This window comes from Pteronotus mesoamericanus, unplaced genomic scaffold (genome assembly GCF_021234165.1).
Source record: "Pteronotus mesoamericanus isolate MK-2021 breed Mesoamerican mustached bat unplaced genomic scaffold, CSHL_Meso_final contig_68, whole genome shotgun sequence".
NCBI lineage: Eukaryota > Metazoa > Chordata > Mammalia > Chiroptera > Mormoopidae > Pteronotus > Pteronotus mesoamericanus.
The window spans coordinates 9,302,391-9,322,290 of NW_026555234.1; the positions used below are offsets into that span (position 1 = coordinate 9,302,391).

At 33.3% G+C, this 19,900-nt stretch overlaps 1 protein-coding gene across 4 annotated transcripts in view; it reads right to left on the bottom strand.

Annotated features, from left to right (window-relative positions):
- The window catches only part of LCORL (ligand dependent nuclear receptor corepressor like), a 120,502-nt gene that overhangs the window by 23,139 nt on the left and 77,463 nt on the right, over positions 1-19,900 (bottom strand). For 2 of the 4 annotated variants that reach the window (XM_054581984.1, XM_054581982.1), the window contains exons 5-6: positions 15,616-15,867; positions 4,268-4,361 (exon numbers count right to left, since the gene is read on the bottom strand). In XM_054581984.1, the coding sequence (XP_054437959.1) occupies positions 4,268-4,361; positions 15,616-15,867 (346 nt within the window). Of the gene's footprint in view, positions 1-1,755; positions 2,953-4,267; positions 4,362-15,615; positions 15,868-19,900 lie in introns of those variants that run through there. The other 2 variants (XM_054581983.1, XM_054581985.1) reach the window with 2 other exon arrangements.

The window sequence follows — 19,900 nt, forward strand, 5'->3', positions numbered from 1 at the left end:
AAAACTGTGTTGAAACATTTACTTTATCTTTAACTTTGTTTTTCAGTGGGGGGAGGGGTAATATATTAAATAATCCAAGTTCTGGCCCTCACAAAATATGGCTTAATTCTTTAAAAAGAAAGATGACCCTGACATCTGCTGTTTTGCAATCTATTATGTATACTTTCTTGGGGGGAAAAAAAAAGCAAGAGGATTCATACCCTACTACACAGGTAACATTAACAGCTGAAGAGGGTTCAGTATAGATCTCTTGAGACCAAATAACTACTTAATTGTTTAGGTTCCCACTCTTCAGTTTCTTTAAACATATGTAAGCAGTTTTTAAATGTAATAGCTGAAAATCTCTTTAGTATTACATCTATATGTGACTATTAGATACACACAAACACAAGTGTAAAAAACACAAGTATTTGACAAGGTGCACTTATGTTTTTTTAAAATTCAGCTTTAAGTATTCCTTTTGGATTTAGGAAAACTGGCTTAGAAAAATGGTCAGAACCTGAATTTTAACAGAGAAAAGGGGTACTCAAAGAATTTTGAATATATGAAGCAAATCCTCATTCTTTATATGGAGGCACATGCTTTATAACATTTTACTACTAAAACTGCATTCTCCATAAATCCAACACGGATACTCTGAACCACATTTTAAAACTGCTATATAAAAATTACTGATCTTTCTTATGAGTCTGGTAAAAGTTAAAATGCACTGCCCAACTTCTAACTACCCAATTAGTAGAGAGTTTACATTACTGAAAGTTCAAAACAGCTTCAGTGTTAAATATTTGTAAATCTATTCAAGACCCTGAACAAACTGCAAATTTGGTTATTAGCAAAATGATAATGTCTGCCCACCAAAATGAAATCTGTCATTCATTTTGATAAACTGAAAATGTTTTGAAATGTCACAGCAGCAAATATATTAAAGTTACACTGAGGTTTTTCAATAGTAGGAGTGTGTCACAATCCTTAAAATTTAAAGTAGTCATAACATCAACTAACCAGCACATTTAAACCAAAATTATCATTCTCAAGTTTTTTCTGTGCACATTATAAACATGCTCTAAGTTGCATTCCAACTTTCTTTTCTAACCTTACACATTAGCTTATTTTTAAAATGAAAAACAAAATTAAATTATTTTAATAATTAAATTTAAATTACTTTTTGTTCTTAGTATATGGTCCATCTTATATTAAAAGATTCTATAGCTGCTGGGGTTAACTATGTGTCAGTTTTTTTTTAAAGCATATACCTTATAAACCCCAATGTCCTGCTAAATCAACTATTAAATGATAAATATTAAAGTTCATTATACATATCATTTAAGGTTTTCTTTTTTATTCCTGGTGGATGCACTTTAGTGCATTTCATATTTCATAGAATGCACTGTAGTGTACTAATACTGTATATATTAATTTTTCTTAGCATGGATATAGCTGTCTAAACTTTGTTGTTGATATACTTACAGTAACTGTAAGTATGTTATGTTAAAATGTTTACAAAGTATTAATATCATTATTTCCATTGTAAGATGGTTCAACTGAATGGCTGGAGTGGTCTTTCACCTATAAAAATGTTTCACTTGACAATTACTCGTTTTCCCACAACGCTTTATGCTATTGACTACTAAGGAAAACCTGAATCTTTTCACCTATTTATACAAGGATTAAATACAAACTATCAGAATTAAGTAAGCAACTATATAATCTGTCCACAGTGAAAACCCTGAATAGAACTTTTTTCAAAAGGCATGTAAGTGGTTTTTGAACTGTAAAATTTCATGTCTCCTGTCAGAGTGAGCATCTGTAATTCCCACATGTGTGTATAGAGACAAACACACACCTGTGCACATACACACACGCAAACACACAGACACACACGCACATACACACATACAAACGTTTTCCTAACAAGTAATCTACACAGGCTTGCTGCCATTTTTGCAGCTGCCAGTCCCTGAATCTGTCATATGATATAACCCAGTGTCTGCTAATCGGAGTTTCTTCTTCGGAGGAGTCTTCAGTGTTCCAGATCTTTCTTTTACCTTGTATTCTAAAGTGCTGTGAGGTACCCCATAAATTCCTTGTGCTTTGGAAACACTCATTTTTCCACTCATTACCATTGCAATAGCCTCTTCCATTATTTCATGATCATATTGCCGATAACGGCCACGTTTTTTCCTGGGTTGCTTATTATCTTTTCGATCCAATCCATCTTCAGTATTTTCAGAGGTTCCATCAACTGTTCCATTTTTAGAGTTAAGACACAAAGGAGAGAGGTCCCCATGTAGAAAATAAGAGTCAACACTTGAGTGAGTTATGGGCCCAGAACATTCTATTTTGTTCTGTTTAGGGAGTATATTTTTCAGTTTTTGAAGAGCTGATCCTTCTAGGACTGGAGAGGTTTTGGAAACTTGATACATAACATCCAGCAGACCAGGACCATCAGGTTGTGGTTTTGAAACAGAACTTACTCGTAGCTGAGGAATTTTTAACTGTACAGTAGGATGTGAAGTTTCATACTGTAGGCTTTCATTTTTTTCTTTAAATTGAGTAACCATTTTCTGTAGAGTTAACTGATGGAGGTAACTGGAAGCTGTTGGGAATTTTAATTCTGAGGTTTCAAGTAGATTGAGTTTACTTTTTTCTGTGCGCTCTGCTTGAGCTCTTGCCCACAAGGCTACTTTCTGCAGCACTGCACAAGTTTCTTTACTGTCTTTATATGAGTAACTATCATTGAAATCTCGAGTTTTGTTTTTAAAAGATGCAGGCTTCCCTGCTGGTAAGGCTTCTAAGTGGAGAAGTAAAGTTTTTTGAGGTATGCCATAAAGTATGCCTGCTTTATTTATGTCCAGTGCTCCAGACTGAATGTCTTTCAAAGCTTTTGAGAGCAAACCATCTGCAAACTCAGCACTTCTTTCCACATAGTCCTCTCTGTTTCTGTGTAGTCTCCTGGATGGATGGAATGAAACGATGGTAAACTGATGTATGAGAGACTCTCACACAGCTATGGAAGGGGAGGGTCCACTCCTTTATTATACTCCTTGCTTAGGTAACATCACTGCTTATACTCTTTTTTAAGTCTGTGAGATGTAGTTACTCCTTATCAAAGCAAACGCTACAGTCCTGGTAGGACAATGTGTCAATCATACGGTGGCCCCAACAGGCAGACCTTCCAAGAACATAAAATCCTAACTCAGTATTTGTAAAAATATTCTCATGATGTTGCTATTCCTCTGACAGATGCTTGCAGAGCAACACTTAAAATTTTTACTTGTACAATTAGAGGTCCATTATAAAAAAAAATACCCAAATCCTAAAGGAGTTTTTGTTAGTAGAAACGTGACGTTACCGCTAAACAAGTAATAAAAGAGTCAACCCCTTTAAAGGAAATTTGTAGCAGTAAGAATACTTCCAAACACAAACATCCCGTATTTCCACAAGACCAATTTTTCTCTAGACAAAAACTTACAATTTGAAACAACTAATAAGTTATATTTGGGAAAAATAATTTTAGATATTATAAATGTTATTTCTTTTTCAAATTTATCATTGTAATCTGTTTCTCAAACAGAAAGCTTACTACACCTCATGACTCAAAAGCTACTACAGCTTTAGTTTAAACAAATTACTACACTTTACATCTAAGATTTAAATGTGACAAAAAAGCTTCCTGTATAGTTTAATGGGAAGATGCAAGTTATTAAAAAAAAATCCCAAAATCCAACAGAACAGCATTTCAAACTAATTATCTATAAAATTAATGTAATGACAGACTTCAAAAGCATAAAAGGACTTTTTGTGGTGATTACAAGGTATATTATTAAATAGACTGCCACCACACCTCAAGCACAATGGAAGAAATAGAAACACTATCAGCTAACTGTAAGAATTAGTAAGTATAGTACTTTTAAAATTTATTGTTTAAAAAAATTAAATAGTGAAATTACGTATTTCCCTTAAAACTGCCTCCTGAATACTGAATTTGAAATTCTATTTGCCCTGCTCCTCAGTTTATATTCTATGGTTTAGTTGGTAGTTCATTTTAGTAACATGAACTAAAGTTTGGTGATTGTTCTGATAACTTTTCTTTAACAGAAAGAATAAAAAAGAAAGAGAAAGGACACATGGAAGGTATGAGAGACAAACACTTATGAGTGACAAAGCTTCTGGAGAAAAACTATATGGCACTCTACTCAGAGTAGTATTAGAAGTTCTCTGCAGAGATAATTTTATATTAATATTATATTTCCTAGATATTGCTTACCCAGCCATTGAATTTTCAGAAGAAGGATCACATATGGATGACTCTTCAGATTTTATGCTGGTTTTCTTTGTAGAGAGATCTAACACTCCATCCCCTATAATTTTTGCAAGAGAAAAAACTTTATATTTGTGGCAAATTAAAGAAACAAATAGGCTATGGTACAAAACCTGTTTAAAATCAACCCTTGGTCACCTTTCCCACTGTTTGCAGTGAACAGCCATTTGACCACTCATCCACAACTGTTTTCTATTCAAGGCTGCCCAGATGATTCTTTGGGAAAGTAGGAATGATGTAAAGTGCACAAAAGAGAGCACAGAAAATGATAATAACAATTATTAGCATTTACTAGCAGTATGTGGAATGTATACTTTAGGTAAGCTGTGACTCTATGTGTAACCAATGTGTTTTTAGAAATTACAGTGTAAAATTTTACTATTTTAAATAACTGAAATGTATAACAGTTGAGTCATTGCTTATGTGATATATCATGGTTATGTGACTGAAAGAAGATACAACTTATAACAATATAACACTTTAGGAAAAATACCTGTTAGAAAACAGTTGCCTAAGTATTTGTCATTAAAATATAGTTTTTATTACTATTACAGCATTGAATTTACATAAAACTTCTATGATTCAGACTTACTGTTAATCTGACAAACTTTATGATCAACAAGAATAAAAATAAACTATGAATTTAAAACACATCAGGGCCCTGGTTGGGTAGTTCAGCTGATTAGAGTGTAATCCAGATACACCAAGGTTGCAGGTTTGATGCCTGGTCAGAGCACATGTAAGAACCAAACAATGAATACCTAAGTAAGTGGAACAATAAATCGATGTCTGTCTGTCTGTCTCTCTCTCTCCTCCACCCTCCCTCCCTCTCCTTTCCTTTCTCTAAAAAAATCAATAAAAAGATAAAACATATCAGTAAATAATACTGGTATAATACTCTATCTTTATTAATAGCTCAAAAATTAAAAACTTAAGCTATAAGAAAAGAATCCTATGAAAATATATGCTTAAAAATATACTTAAAATACTTTTTCTAAAAAAATCACGTGTGTTTTACTGTTACCATATAAATCTACTTGACACTTGAGTGCCTGGCAAGACACAAAAATGAAAAAAATAAGAACATGTCCCACCTATAACCTACTATGTATAATTAAATAATAATTTTGAGTGCTTACTATGTGCAAAGCACTATTCTAAGAATTTGGAGAGCAGTAGCAGAAATGGCATACAAAGTACTTATTCTCATGGTGCTTAAGATGTAGTGAGATAAGTCATACACCACCACCATCACCATCCAACATATTTTAGACTGATGATAAGGGCTCCTTAAGAAAAACAAAGCAGAGTACGTTGATTGAGTATGGTTGGTAGGCCAAAGAGGTTGTTATTTTATTGAGTGTTATCAGTAATGGTCTCTGACTTGAACAACCAAGCAGATTACCTGGGGAAAACTTCTGGAAGGCAGTTAGTGCAAAGGCTGTAATATGAAATCATGTCTGGAATGTTCGAGAAACAGCAAAGAGGTCAGGGTGCCTGGAGTAGAGAAAGTCAGGCTGAGTGAGATGAGAAAAATGTTGTAGGAAGTCAAATCTTATTGGCCTTGTAGCCCATGGTAGGAAATCTGAATTTTGTTTTGAGAGAGAGAGGAAATCTCCAATTCTAAACTCTTCTAGACTTCGACATTGCAGAATTCTGATCATCAGACTGACATAATTTTCATTTGTTTTTAAAGCATCAGTCTGTGGTGGGGAGACTGGACTGCAAGAGTCCATGGGTGGGAAAGTGCTGTGCTATTTCCCATCTGTGGGCTTTCATACTTTCAGTTAGTTTCCTCTGTCCAGAGACTCCTAATCCTCTCCTCCTTCTATCCCCACACTCATCCTAACTCTCACCAAATCTTACTTATCAGTCATTAAGGTACAACTTGGACTTGGGTGGTCATCATTATTTGTAGGTTCCAATTCCTGCAAAACTCACCTATATTATTACTTAGCATTTAATAGGCTGTATTCTAGTTGTTTACATACTAGACTAAAAACTATGTGAAGACAGTGGCCATGTCTATCTTATTCATTGATGTATCCCAACTGCTTAGAATAGTGCCTGGCACACAACATGTGTTCAATGAGTATTTGCTGAATAGAATTGTGAAGAACTTAAAGAAATTCAATATGGCTAAAGGTTAGAAAGCCTAGATTAAAAGGAGGCCTGGTTAGGTTGCTCAATTGGTTGGAATGTCCTCCCTTACACCAAAAGGCTGTGGGTTCGATCCCTGGTCGAGGCATGTACAGAAGGCAATGATAGATGTTTCTCTCTCCCTTCCTCTCTTTCTAAAATCAGTAATAAAAAATATCCTTGGGTGAGGGTTAAAAATTAAAAACGGTAAAGGGGGAGGGAAACGAACAGGTAGACAAAGTATATGGTATATTATACCTTAAAAAATTTTTACTTGAAGTGTCTTGCCCTAGTTTATCCCTTAAACTCAATTTTATGCTTAGTCTCCCAACTCACACTTCCTGTGTATCTGAACACTAGTAGTTCCTTAAACACAATACATGGTGTCAGGTCTCTCAAACTGCAATGCATAGTTTCCTCTGCCTAGAATGGTCTTTCTAGCTTTTCGACTTGTCAAAGTCCTACTCTCTTTAAAAGACTGACATTCTAGGTGGTGGCTGATTATGGTTTCCCTTGAGTTAACAGTGTCCTATAACACTTAGGACATTCTCATGCAATTACTGACTTACATATCCTTTTCTTCCATAAGACTAAATTCCTCAAGGTCAGAGATCTTACCTTTTTCATTTTTACTTCATAAATAGTAGAGTGCTGTAACCTACTAAATTTTAAAGAAATAAATGTTGTCTCCTCTCTTACTATCCCATTCCTCCCCTTCAGCAATTAAAATTTTACTATTTCAAGGCCTTTTAAGACTACCTCCTTCAAAAAATGATTACTTAATCCATATTCAGATTTATCATTCAAATCACTAGTTTTGACTTTGCTCATGTTTCATGTAGTTTAGTTTGCAGCATGTCAAACTCACTATTAGTCTGTTATTCCTAGTCAACGTTAAAGAATAAATTAATAAAAAAAAAAATCTCCAATTCTAAACTCTTCTGGATTTTTAATATGGTTGATTTAAAGTCAGTTATTTCACAAGCCAGAAATAAGGAGGTGCAACAAAGTTTTCCCTCTCTCCTCTGAATTAACTACACAAACTAGGCTACAGCTCCCTAGCTAGGGCAGTAAGTACATTCTCATCCTTTTTGGACCACTCATTGACTGCTGTGTTGACTGCCACACACAGCCTTGATTACAGCGAGGATGAGCTTGAGAAGAAGCCCTGTCCCATCTTTAAGAGAGGTACCCAAATCAGGCCTATACTCCTGATTCCTTTTCTTTAGAAACCCTAAACAGTGACCCAGGTGAGAAATGCTTTTATATTTTCTGCCCCGTCTCCTTACCTAGGTTGCCCATGTTAGAAATCTTGGTCTAAAAGTATTTGTTAACTAAAGGAGCACATTAAACTCAGTTAGTGAAAATGGAAAATACATGTCTTCAATATATTTTTGCCACACAGTAAAATTCTTTACTCAATGACCATTTATGTAGTGAATACAAGATACACAGATATACACAGAAAGGGTTTTTAGATACACTTAGTTATCTATAGAAAATCTCAATTTTTTTAAAGGAATATTATCATCTATACTTTTTTGTATTTTGCTGATAATCATAATTTCATTTTCCTTCATAAAGACTGTAGGCTCAAGAACTAGAAAAGGGGTAACAAATTACCCCATGACTATATGAATTAGAAAAACAAAAACCAAGAGAAGGGAAGAGATAGCTTGGGAAGAAGGATGACGAAGAAAGAGTATCAGGAGTGGGAGATGAAGGGCATTTTCTTGCTCCCGCTAACGACTTCTCTTAGCTAAATGGTGACTACATGCATCAGCATCACCCCTGCACAATGGAGCTACCACATCATAACTAGACTGCTTTTTTGTGTACACTATTTCCAAAGTACTGATAATTAACTCCATGAATAAAAACTAAGCACTTATTATGATAAATGTCCTAGGGCAGCGATTTTCAGACAGTGTGCGTGTGCTACAAGAACTGTTGAAACATACAATACCTGACTCTTTAGTCAGGGGCACTTACCTCTTTTCCCTTAGATTGCCAAATTAAAAAAATTACAACAGCCAACATAACAACAGCCATCCGGTATGAATGAATCAAAATTATACTTATTTTTTTGTGCAACTGACAAAAAATATAATTTTTGGTGTACTGCAGAATTTTAGTAATTAGTTTATGTTTGTCATGAGATGAAAAAGGTTGAAAATTGCTGCTCTAGGATGATACACAGTAAGTACAAGAGAGGGAAAGGGAGACTGGAATTCATTTACCATTGGTAGGTACCTAGGTTGTTTTAGTTTTTCACAACTACAAACAGCGCTGAAATAAAAATCCTTCCAAATGTTTTCTTGTGTATAAGAATTTTTCTGAGACATATTTAGTAGATATTTCTAAATTTCCTATATCCTTGACAAGACCTGGTATATTGTTTAAGTTTTGCTAATCTAATTAGTAAGAAAAGTAGCATAATTAAATAAACAACAGTGCATTTAGTATTCGTTACATACATTTTTAAAGCACACAAAACTATTTTGCTTATAGATACATAAATAGGTATTATTGGTGGCTGCTTCCAAGAATAAACAAAAAGATTAGATAGTTCTGGGTGACAGGAACAAGATTATTATGCTGTATTTTTCTGTATATTTAAATATGTTACTAAAAATAAACACAAATTGTTTCCACTTATTTGTTGTCGATTGGACAAATCACCTTCTCAGAGGCCTTGCCTGATCATTATTCCAACCCAGTAACATCTTCCCACCTGCCACTGTTATTACTCCTTGCTGTTACTGAGTTTTATTTCCATTATAGATCTTATCACCTTGTGAAATTATTTTATTGATTTGTTTATCTTTTTTCTGTCTACCTCAGCAGAATACAAGACCCATGAAGGCAGGAACATTTTCTATCACGTTCTTTACTGTTTCCTTTGTGCCTAGAAAGTGACTGGTATATTACAGCCATAGCAGTATGAAGTAATAATTCTTTAAAAAAATTCTTATCTGTTACCAAATAGATTAAGGGAAAATAATTCTAAAATGTCAGGTCATTATGAGGCAGTGCAATAATTAATCTTCATCTTAATACTCAATATTCCATATATTAAGAAAGTATAACAATATTTTAGGGTATTTTCCAACCAGAATATTTAAAATAAAAATTTCAGTGCTGAAAGATCATAAATGCAATGATCAAGTCTCATTTTGTCGGTGGCATTTGAAAACAGCGAAGATTTTTAATCCAATAAATCCAGTGTGTTATGTATCATACATGCACTGGGGATACAAGTGAACAGACTGTCTCCTGCTCTCAAGAACAGATTACGGTGGGGAAATAAGCATGGAAACAATTACAATGAAGTCAGAAATTTACTATAAAGAAGTTCTACTAGGATATTCACTGGATCTCATGGTAAAAAAATGACACCAACAAGGCCAATGAAGTGTGGCTGTTTCATCTGCCCATATCTGATTTTGTTTTGGTATAGGACTGGTAAATATTTCATGGTTGCCATGATAATGATAAAAGTCTCTAAGGTCCAAATTTCTTCCTGTGCTTTATATTTAAGGAGAAGTGTTTACCATGGCCCCAGATTAAAACTGAAATTTAAAAAAAAAAATTGATATGCCAATGGTATTTCTACCTGTATTTTTAACTTAAGTGTAACAGGACAAAAAAAAAAAAAAAAAAAAAAAAGAATCATTTGTACAAGCAATGCATGACTTACTTCATCCCCGTTTCTAAGGTTCAGAGTATTTGTACACATTTGTAAAAATGACAGTACAAAAAGAGGTATCTCTAATACTGAAACACTGTTAGAAAGTACAATGGAGAGGCAAATGAAAATCTTTCCCTCTGGCTACTATGTTTTAAGTTAGTTTACAATTTGTAAAAGAGAGGGCAAGGAAAATGAGAACTATAGAAGCTGACCTTATGAAGAATTAAACAAACTAAAAAGATTTGCATGGAAAACAGAGGTTTGGAGAGATATTAATAGTTTCAACAAATAGTTACAGCACTAGTAAGTAAATGAGATAAAGTTTCTCATATTATTACAGATGGGAAAAAAATATCCTAAAGGTAAGCATGGAAAAAAAGAAGTCTTGGAGATATAATTTCTACAAATATCTGCAGTACTGTAAAGTAAAAATATTGTTGCAGATGAAGAATATATAAAGAAAAGATGTTCTGTAAATATGAGCTGTCAAACAAAAATTTTTGCAAGTTTATTGTTAATCAGAGGTTGAACTACCATCCCTTATACTAGAGAATAAAAGAACCATATATTGGAATAGAGACCGGGAAGGGTAACTATTTTTCTTTGGTTATTTGATTAATCTGTTATCTTATGAGAACTGTTTATGCCTATTTTTTTTTTTTAACAGAGCTGCATTTCTTTCATTGGCTGTAGTTTTGTTTTGTTAGGTGAATAGTGCCAGTTATATCAGTTTTAAGTACTACCTCCCAATTTGAGGCCTGAACTTTCACTCCATTCACACTTTTATAATACTTAAATTTTTTTCAGTTTAATCAAATTTACAAAACTGTTGTACGGACTGGTAATTTTGCATCTTAAGAAATTCTTCCTTATTTTGAGTTCATTAAGATATTATTCTAAATCTTTTTGAAGTTTTAGTTTTTCTTTTCACATTTAGCTCTTTAACCCCAATTGGCATTACTTGGGTGAGTGGTATGAGGTAGGGATCCATCTGTTTTTTTGTTGTTGTTGTTCCATGGAGGTATAAATTACCCCCGAACCATTTAATGAATAGGTCATCCTTCCCTAACTTATAATGACATCTTTGTCTTATACCAAGCTTCCATTAATGTCTGGAGTGTTTCTGGACTTTCTAATCTGTTCTGCTGATTTGTATATGGCCAATAGCACCCTGCTTTAATTACCACGCTCATTAAGTCTTCACACATTTTAGAGCAAGTCCTTCACTGCCCTGGACTTAGTTACTCTTGGCTCTTTAAGTACTGTTCATAAATTTTAGGCTTGGTAAGTCATTTTTCAAAATAAACCCTATCAAGTTTGACTGGAATGACACTGAATTTTTAAGTATTTTAAAAATTAACTGACATCTTTTAGTCTTCCCATTCATTTAAAATACAACCCCTCATTTCAGGAGTCTGCTTTTATGCCCCTTAAAAAAAGTTTTATACTGTTCTCCATTAGGTCTTAAACAGTTTGTTAGTTTAATTCTTAGGTGTTTTAATGTTTTTTTCCCTACTTTTGTTGCTATTGTAGATGAGGTGGTTTTTTTTTTTAATGAATTTTCTAATTGGGTGGTTGCTGATATGTAGAAATATATACTGATCTTAGGAGTAGTACTTTTCTGAACTTTTTCACCAGTTCTAAAAGTTTATCTAAATATTCTTTTATATATTCTACATGCATAATCATATTGCTTATAAGGGATGATAATTTTGCCCATTCTTTCCTTATTAAGCAATACATTGCTTAATTTTGCTTATTTTCATATTTCTATTTTTCTTATGTTATATGAGTCAGGACATCCTATAAAATGTCAAAAAATTAGTAATAGTGTGCGTTTTTGTCTTCTCCATTACTTTATATCATTAGGTTATGATGTTTCTGGTAGTGAAAGAGGTCATATATTCTTTGTTTGAGAGGCATTTTATATCATAAATGGGTCAACTTTTTAAGGATCTTTTTCTGTACCTATAATAATATGTTTTTTCTTCTTCTTTTTTGGTAACGTGGAAAATAATAAAGGTTTTTCAAGTGCAAGATCATCTGTGCCTCCCTAGTCATTATTTGTCATGTTTTTATACTTCACTATATTCAATTTGCTAATATTTATTTAGGCCTTTTGCACTTAGGTTTGTAAGACTGATTTGCAACTTTTCTTCCTTTTGCTATCTTTGGTTTTCGTATAAAGATAATATCAATATTTACTTTCTATTCTTTAAAACAGTCTGTGACTGATAGGAATTATCTGTTACTTTAAGGTTATATAAAGTAACCTATGAAACTATTTGGGGTTGATAATTTTATAGATTTATAGGTGAGGCTACCCATAAATATTCATATTATTTGTTATTAGATTACCTACTGGATTTACGGATTACGCTATGTAATTTAAATAAAGTCACTCACAAAATGAACTGACTTGAATACTGTTAAAAACTATAGAGAATATTATGAAATATGTAAGCAGTAGCTACAAAGAAAGGCAAAACTAACACTGCTTCTACTAGTAGGAGCACTTTATTGATTATACTATAAGGTAAGAACAGTGAAATTAGGTTAAGTTTTTAAAAATTCTTAAAACAACCATTTGAAATATGGATTTATACCTTCTATTGTTACTAATGATACTCTCACAAAGTCTATATTGTCCAATAAGATACTGACAGTGATCATGATTAGCAAGACATTTAAAATTGCTTATAACATCTTTATTTCAACCTTAAAAATTTTAATTTGTGCAAAGGTGAGTATGTATAAGGTATTAGTGTGTATAAATATACAAACACACACATGTGCACAAACAAATGCATCAAAGGATATGTGAATTTTTTATTTAAATAATTTGGTATGCAAAGTTAGAGCCTATCAACCTATTATCACAGAAGTATGGTTTATTAAAGAAAATCTGATTTTATTACTCTGTGCTTAAAGCAATCTAGCAGCTTTCTGTACCTCTAGGAGAAGTCAAAATCCTCAACATATCCCACAAGGCTTTCTCATAATCTGGTTCCTACCTATTTTTTTTAGCCTCATCTATTATCGGTCTGTCTTTTGCTCTGTACATTACAAGTCACACTAGACTAAATGATTCTTTTCCTTAAGTAGGAACACTGAAATCATATATGATAAAAAGTCATCCCCCAAAATTAAAATCATCAAGAAGATTAAAGTATAGATTTCTATCCACTATCACTACTCTTTTCAACCTCAGGATGTTCACTTACATATTTGTGCACTTTCCCTAGGGTATTACAGTAACGTAATGTAAAATAATTTACATTACTCATTTTCTACATACACTTGGGTCTCCCTTACCATTTAAGATCACAGAATCAGAGAATATCAGAATTGGAACTTAACTTTTAATATTTCATCTATCCTATCAGGTATTTAATGCTTTATTTATTTTTAATTTTTATTGTTCAAATACATTTGTCTCCCTTTCCCTGCCACCACTTTCCCCTGCCCCTCCCACCCTCAATCCTTCCCCAGTTTGGCTTTGTCCATGGGTCCTTTATACATGCTTCTTGACCCTTCCCCTTCTTTACCCCATTACCCCCCTCCCTCCTTCCCTCTTGTTACTGTCGGTTTCTTTTTTCTTTCAATGTTGCTGGTTATATTTTCCTTGCTTGTTTGTTTTGGTGATTAGGTTCCACTTATAGGTGAGATCATATGGTATTTGTCTTTCATCCCCTGGCTTGGCTTATTTCTCTTAACATAATGCTCTCCAGTTCCATCCGCGCTTATCGAATGCTTTTGAATACCTCTAATTAATGATAAGGCAACCAGGGAATCATTTGCCTGTTTAAACTTTAAGAACTGTCTGATGCTTAGAAACATTCTCTCTTTCATGGACCTGAAATCTGTTTCTAACTTCTAGCTTGGGATCCTAATTCTATTCTATTAAATTCAGCACATATCCTTTGATGAATCTGTTTGTGCACATGTGTGCATTTGCATATTTATACACACTAATACCTTATACACACTCACCTTTGCACAAATTGAAATTTTTTAGGTTGAAATAAAGATGGTATAAGAAATTTTAAATGCCTTGCTAATCATGATCACTGTCAGTATCATTGGGCCATTCAGAGAAAGTTCAATTCTACTTCAGCTTAACAGCCACACAAAAATTCACAGATCACTCTCATGCTACTTCTAAGGCTTGTCTTCTCTGGTGATAAGGAACAAGAGGGTAGAAAGTATGGAGAGACTTGTGTTTGGGTATCTTTTATGAGTTAGTTCCTTTATGTTTAACTTTTCATTGCTCCAATGAGTTTGCTATTATTATTGCCAAATAACAATGAGGAAATTAAAATTCCAATAAGTAAAGTTACTTGTTCAGGTAACTTAGGGAGCAGAGGTGGAATTTCAACCGCAAGTCTTTCAGATACCAAAGCCTATGTTTAGTCTCTTTAGAACACTAAACTGCTTTCCACAAAAGAGAAGAGATATAAGAAAGTGTGAAACCATGGAAAAGCAAAACAAAGAAAAACTTTTTAAAAATCTTATGCTAATTTTCAAACTTTATGTGCTGATATATTTTTCCTTAAGCCTTGTATTATAGTCATCCTTGAAATTTAATCTGTCACATAACCTAGTATCTCATATCACATACACTCACACAAAATTTAAAGAAAATAATTATTTTGATATTTGAGCTCTCTCAATTTTAATCTATCTTACACACTGAAGAGATTATTTCCTTTAAACAATGACTTGTGTATTTTCTTTAGAGCCCCAAACACCACAATGCCTTTCGATATCAAACTTAATGCTGATATTTTTCTGGCTTCAAGAACTGACAATAATATCCCAAACTTGGGTTAACAAAAGCTACTTGTTCTGTATTCTCAGGTTAAACACTACTTGGCATCCTCCACAAGCACTTAAAGGTCTTTCCTTCCTTTGGTCTGTAAATTATGTCTCTGTGTTCCATTAACTGTTAGGTAAGTCCAACATAGCCCTCATCATCCAAGCTCTTACAAAAAAAGAATCTCTATATAGTTAACTACATGATTACATTATATTTATCATTTGTATTTTCTTTTTCCCCAGTAACATTAACAATGGAAGATAAATCATCTATTTCTTTTTATTTTTCATCTAAGTGTAAAAAAACAACAGCAACTGCTTAATACATGTTTTCAGCTCTACATTTTATAAAATATTTTTTAATCATACATCTCCTTGCATGTATATTTTGCTTTTAAGTTGCATGTTAGGATTCTCTCACCATGCACTTTATCGTGAAAAGAGATTGAGAGCAAGCCAAATTTCTTCTTTTATAAACAAAAGTCAGTGCAATACAAAAGCTCTAATTTAGCACTTCTCACTAGTCCATATCACACAGGCTAATTACAAGTAATATTCCCAAATTATTCTATAAACATAAGGTTACATATATTTAAGAATATTAAAACATAAAATTATATATTATACACACACATAAAAGTCTTACCTTGCTGAGTATTTTGTTCTTGCATTCGATTCACAGTGAGGTCTAAGGGGCCTTCCTGCTCTTCCTGAAGGGAGTTTTCTGCTTGATTCATTTGGATACTTTTATATATTAGACTTGGTCCAATTGAACCATTTCTGTTTTCTTGAATTTTACCACTTTTTGAAATATACTCAATTGCAAACTGACGTATCATCTTTTTCATTAATTCCTGAGCAACTAAGGGAATGTTAGGATCACAGTTCTGAGGAAGATCTAGAGAAGAAATAAATATAATAAGCATTAAAAAATGAAATGCAAAATACCAATATTTAAACTTATTTTTATTACAAATTAATGATTTCAGAAGTCTTTTTAGCATCAACCATAATTACCAATGGTGTAAGACTTAGGAATAGAAACCTTGTAGATTCAATAAGTGTTATGTAATATATCAACCCCAAAGTTGGCATATTTAATCACTTCTTAAAAATAAACATTTTTGGTCACAAAGTAATTTGACATAGTTCAGTTCTATGTCTTCGTTTTTTAGTTTTGATTCAAATGTATTCTACTAGATATTAAAACCCAGTATATGTGAACATAAATCGTATATGTTATCAGGCTATTTTAACTTAATATACAATTATCTAGTAAAGAAAACATCTAAACTCTCATAACTGTTAATTACCATTTAATTCTTCAATTCTTTCAAATGTGTATTTCATATGCAGCTTGAATATAATCAAGGATTTTTTTCTTTCCTCAACTTTTTATATTGAGAAATTTCAATCAGAAAGAATAAAATAAAGCACAGCACAATTACAAAACAGCCTCAATCAAAATAAAAGGATTGTTAGTATTTTGCCACATCTGTTTTCTTTTAACCTTATTTTGGTTTGCAGAACCACTGGAAGTAAATTGTAGAATTATGACATTTCACTCCTACAGGTTTCAGCAAGCACCTACTAAGATTCTCCTATAAAAATGGCAATATCATTATTAAAGCTCTTAATCCTTGATCTCCAAACATGTTGACCAGCTACAACTATAATGAAGGTCAGCAGTGATATACAGTTCTACTTGAAACTTGTACAAGAGGTCAAAACGACGGAATGATTTTTTTAGTGAGAGTTGTGGAATAAGGACAGACCAGTTATGAACAGTTACATAATGGTGATAAAGAATTGTAGTATTGGGGAGGGTGGTTGGTGGTAGCTTTTCACAAGCTCAATCCAATGCTTTTATTTCCTCTGCTCCTTTTAGAGGTAGAACAGCTGGCAAATTGGAAAGGATGACTAAGCATACTCGGTTAGGCTCTATACATCTTCAGGTGGTCCTCCTTCTTGAGATACTAGTTCTTTGCTCCTTAAATGCCTCAACACTTACCCAGGCAGATCAGTGTTATGTGAATAAGTCTACTGATCGAGGGCTGTCTGAGAATGAAGGGTTAAGGTTCTTTAGTTAGGGGTTCGGTATTAGCTGGAGAACCTGTCTAAGAAATATGAAGGCAAGTCTTTCAACTAGCATTTACTGTTATAGATCCCCAATTCTAAAATGGAAAGAGGTCTGAAAACATACTATTGGGAAGTGAGAAGAGGCAACCTTCACTATGGCCACCCCTACATTTGGTAGCAAAATGTGACCTAAGATGACATGAATCTATTCATGGTCCCTGCGGAAATATCAATATATTTGATGACAGGGTGCTGTTTTGAACCTGCTGGAGATGGTATGTAATAACACCTCCATTATATTACCTCTTTTCAAATACAAAGTTTTAAATTCTGAAGAAACATCTGAGAAAAGGGACGGTGGGCCTATAGAGAAAAGTAATATTTTAGCTTTTATATTTATTCTTTGAACCCTGTGGGAAAGAAAGGCACTACTAGTTTTGGGCTACTGGTAAAAAATAAACTTAAGCTTATAGGTTGGAATCTTAGCCATATTTATGAACTTAGGCTAGTTACATACCCCCTCCATGTTTTATTTTCTCTGTTCATAAAAATGGAAATGATAACAGAACCTTGAAAAATCATAACAGGGCTTGCTCAGGGCTTATATTTTAAGGTTATATGAGATTGCAGATAAAATAGTTGGCATATTTTAAGGTTATATGATATTACAGATAAAATACTTGGCATTTTAACAGTGATAAATGTTAGCTTTTAAATTAGAGTGAAAATACTAAGAGAAACAAAAAGATGCAAACTGAGCAATTATATTTTATTTAGATCCTAAGATGTCAAGTAAGTAAAAATATTAAGGCAAATATAAAAAGGGCATAATATCTAGGCCCATGTGATATCTTTTGGTTTAAAATAAATAAAATTAGCACATTTAACCTAACTAAAGTGGTTTACCACAATAAGAAATTTCCATGTTGAGCATAAGGATTCCCAGTTTATACCACTTCTTGATCATTACCTGTAACAATATTTGAAGGTTTCTTCTCCACCTTTTTTCCAAAACTAATTTTGCTTCACATGATGTATTAAAAGTAGATACTGAATCTACCTCTAGGTGTTTTGGTTAACTGTCCTGCAATTTACTGATTAATGTCATCTTATAATTTCAAAATAACTGAATTTTCCAAAAAGAACAAAAACATAATCAGACTCATAACATATGATTAGGGCTATACTTTAGGGTTGAGTTTAGAGCTAAATTGAAAACAGAATAGATAGCGCTACTCTATTCTATTCACCTACTCAGTTTTTGTCCCTTTATTTTGGAAAATAAGTCTATGTGTAAGACCAAAGAACTTGGCAAAAAATAAAATAAAAAAAGAGAAAAAGACAGATAATAAAAATGCTCAGCTGCTAATTAGTTAATGCATCTTTTTGATCTTTTTATTAATTAATTTTTATTTTGAGAGAGACATTGATTTGTTGTTCTGCTGCTAATGAGTTTTCTGAATTACATGTACAAGCTGTCATAATTACAAAAACAAATGAAAGAATTAAAGATCTAGGCCCAGGATTATAAAATTAAGTGTTTTCAAAGGTAAGGCAAATAATAATTACTTAGCTAGAAGACAGAATGTTGCCACCTGGAAATGGTGACTATGGCCCTCAAGAAGACAGAAGAAACTTTTTTCTGCTCTTTTTATTTTCCAAATTTAACCATGTGATTCAAAAGTTTAATATTCTCTTTGTGGTAGCCAGTCTCAAGACGGTCCTCAATGATTTCCATATTCTGGCATCACACTGTTGTATAGTCCCTTCCACGTTGTATCAGGGGTGCTATATGTGATATTGCAGAAGTGTACTTCACTTCTGATATTAGGTTATAAATGTAGGTGGTTTCTATCTAGGATACTGTTGAAGGTTGCTGTTCACTGTTTTCTCCCTGCCCCCACCCATACTCCACTCTTGCATTTCTCTCTCTCTCCCCCTTCCCCCTCTCCCATTTCTCTACTTGCTCTGAAGGAAGTCATACTTTGAGCAGCCTCATATAGAGATGAACTAACATCCACTGTGAACAGCCAATAAAGTGAAACTGGAGGAAGATACTCCAGATCAATCAAATCCTGGATGACTGACTGCAAACCTGTTTGACCCCATCACTGCTGCCAAATAAAAAACTGGGCAGGAAACATATAGCTGAGTCACTCTCAGATTTCTGGCTCAGAGAAAGTGTGAGATAATAAATATTTATTGCTTTAAACTGCTACAGTTTGAAGATAATTTGTTAAGCAGTAATAGATAAATAATACAGATTCTGATATACATTAGTGGGATGCTGTTGTCATTAAAACCTAAAATGTACAGGTGTGGCTTTAAAACCAGACAGTGGGTTTTGGGGAGAGTACTGAAATGAAGTAAATGTTACTGAGAAATGGAGGAAAGAATACACTTATTATGTAGTGGCAGAAAGACAGCACTCTTCTGCAGTAACTTGGAAAGCAAAACATGCGCCTAATGAGTTGGGTAATCTAGGGAAAAGCTTAAGCAAAGTGTTGAGATGCCTTTGGGATTCCTTTTGCTAATTACAGTAAAATGTAAGAAAGGGATATACTAAAGGAAGGATGATTAAATAAAAAAGAAACCAGGTCCTGATTGTTTTGAAATTATTCAGTCAATACAGATAGAGGCCAAACTTAAGAAAGGTTGAGCAAAGACCAAACCAGGAAAACAACCAGGAAAATATACTTCAGAAAGCTGATGGATTTTCTTGAAATTTGACTTTCTTAATAATGTGTGGTTCTTGTGTGAGTTTTTCATTTCCACTTTAAATTTTTTTGTGGGAGAGATTTCATGCCACTAAACAAAGAACTCTGGAAGTAACCAAAATCTTTTGAGAAAGT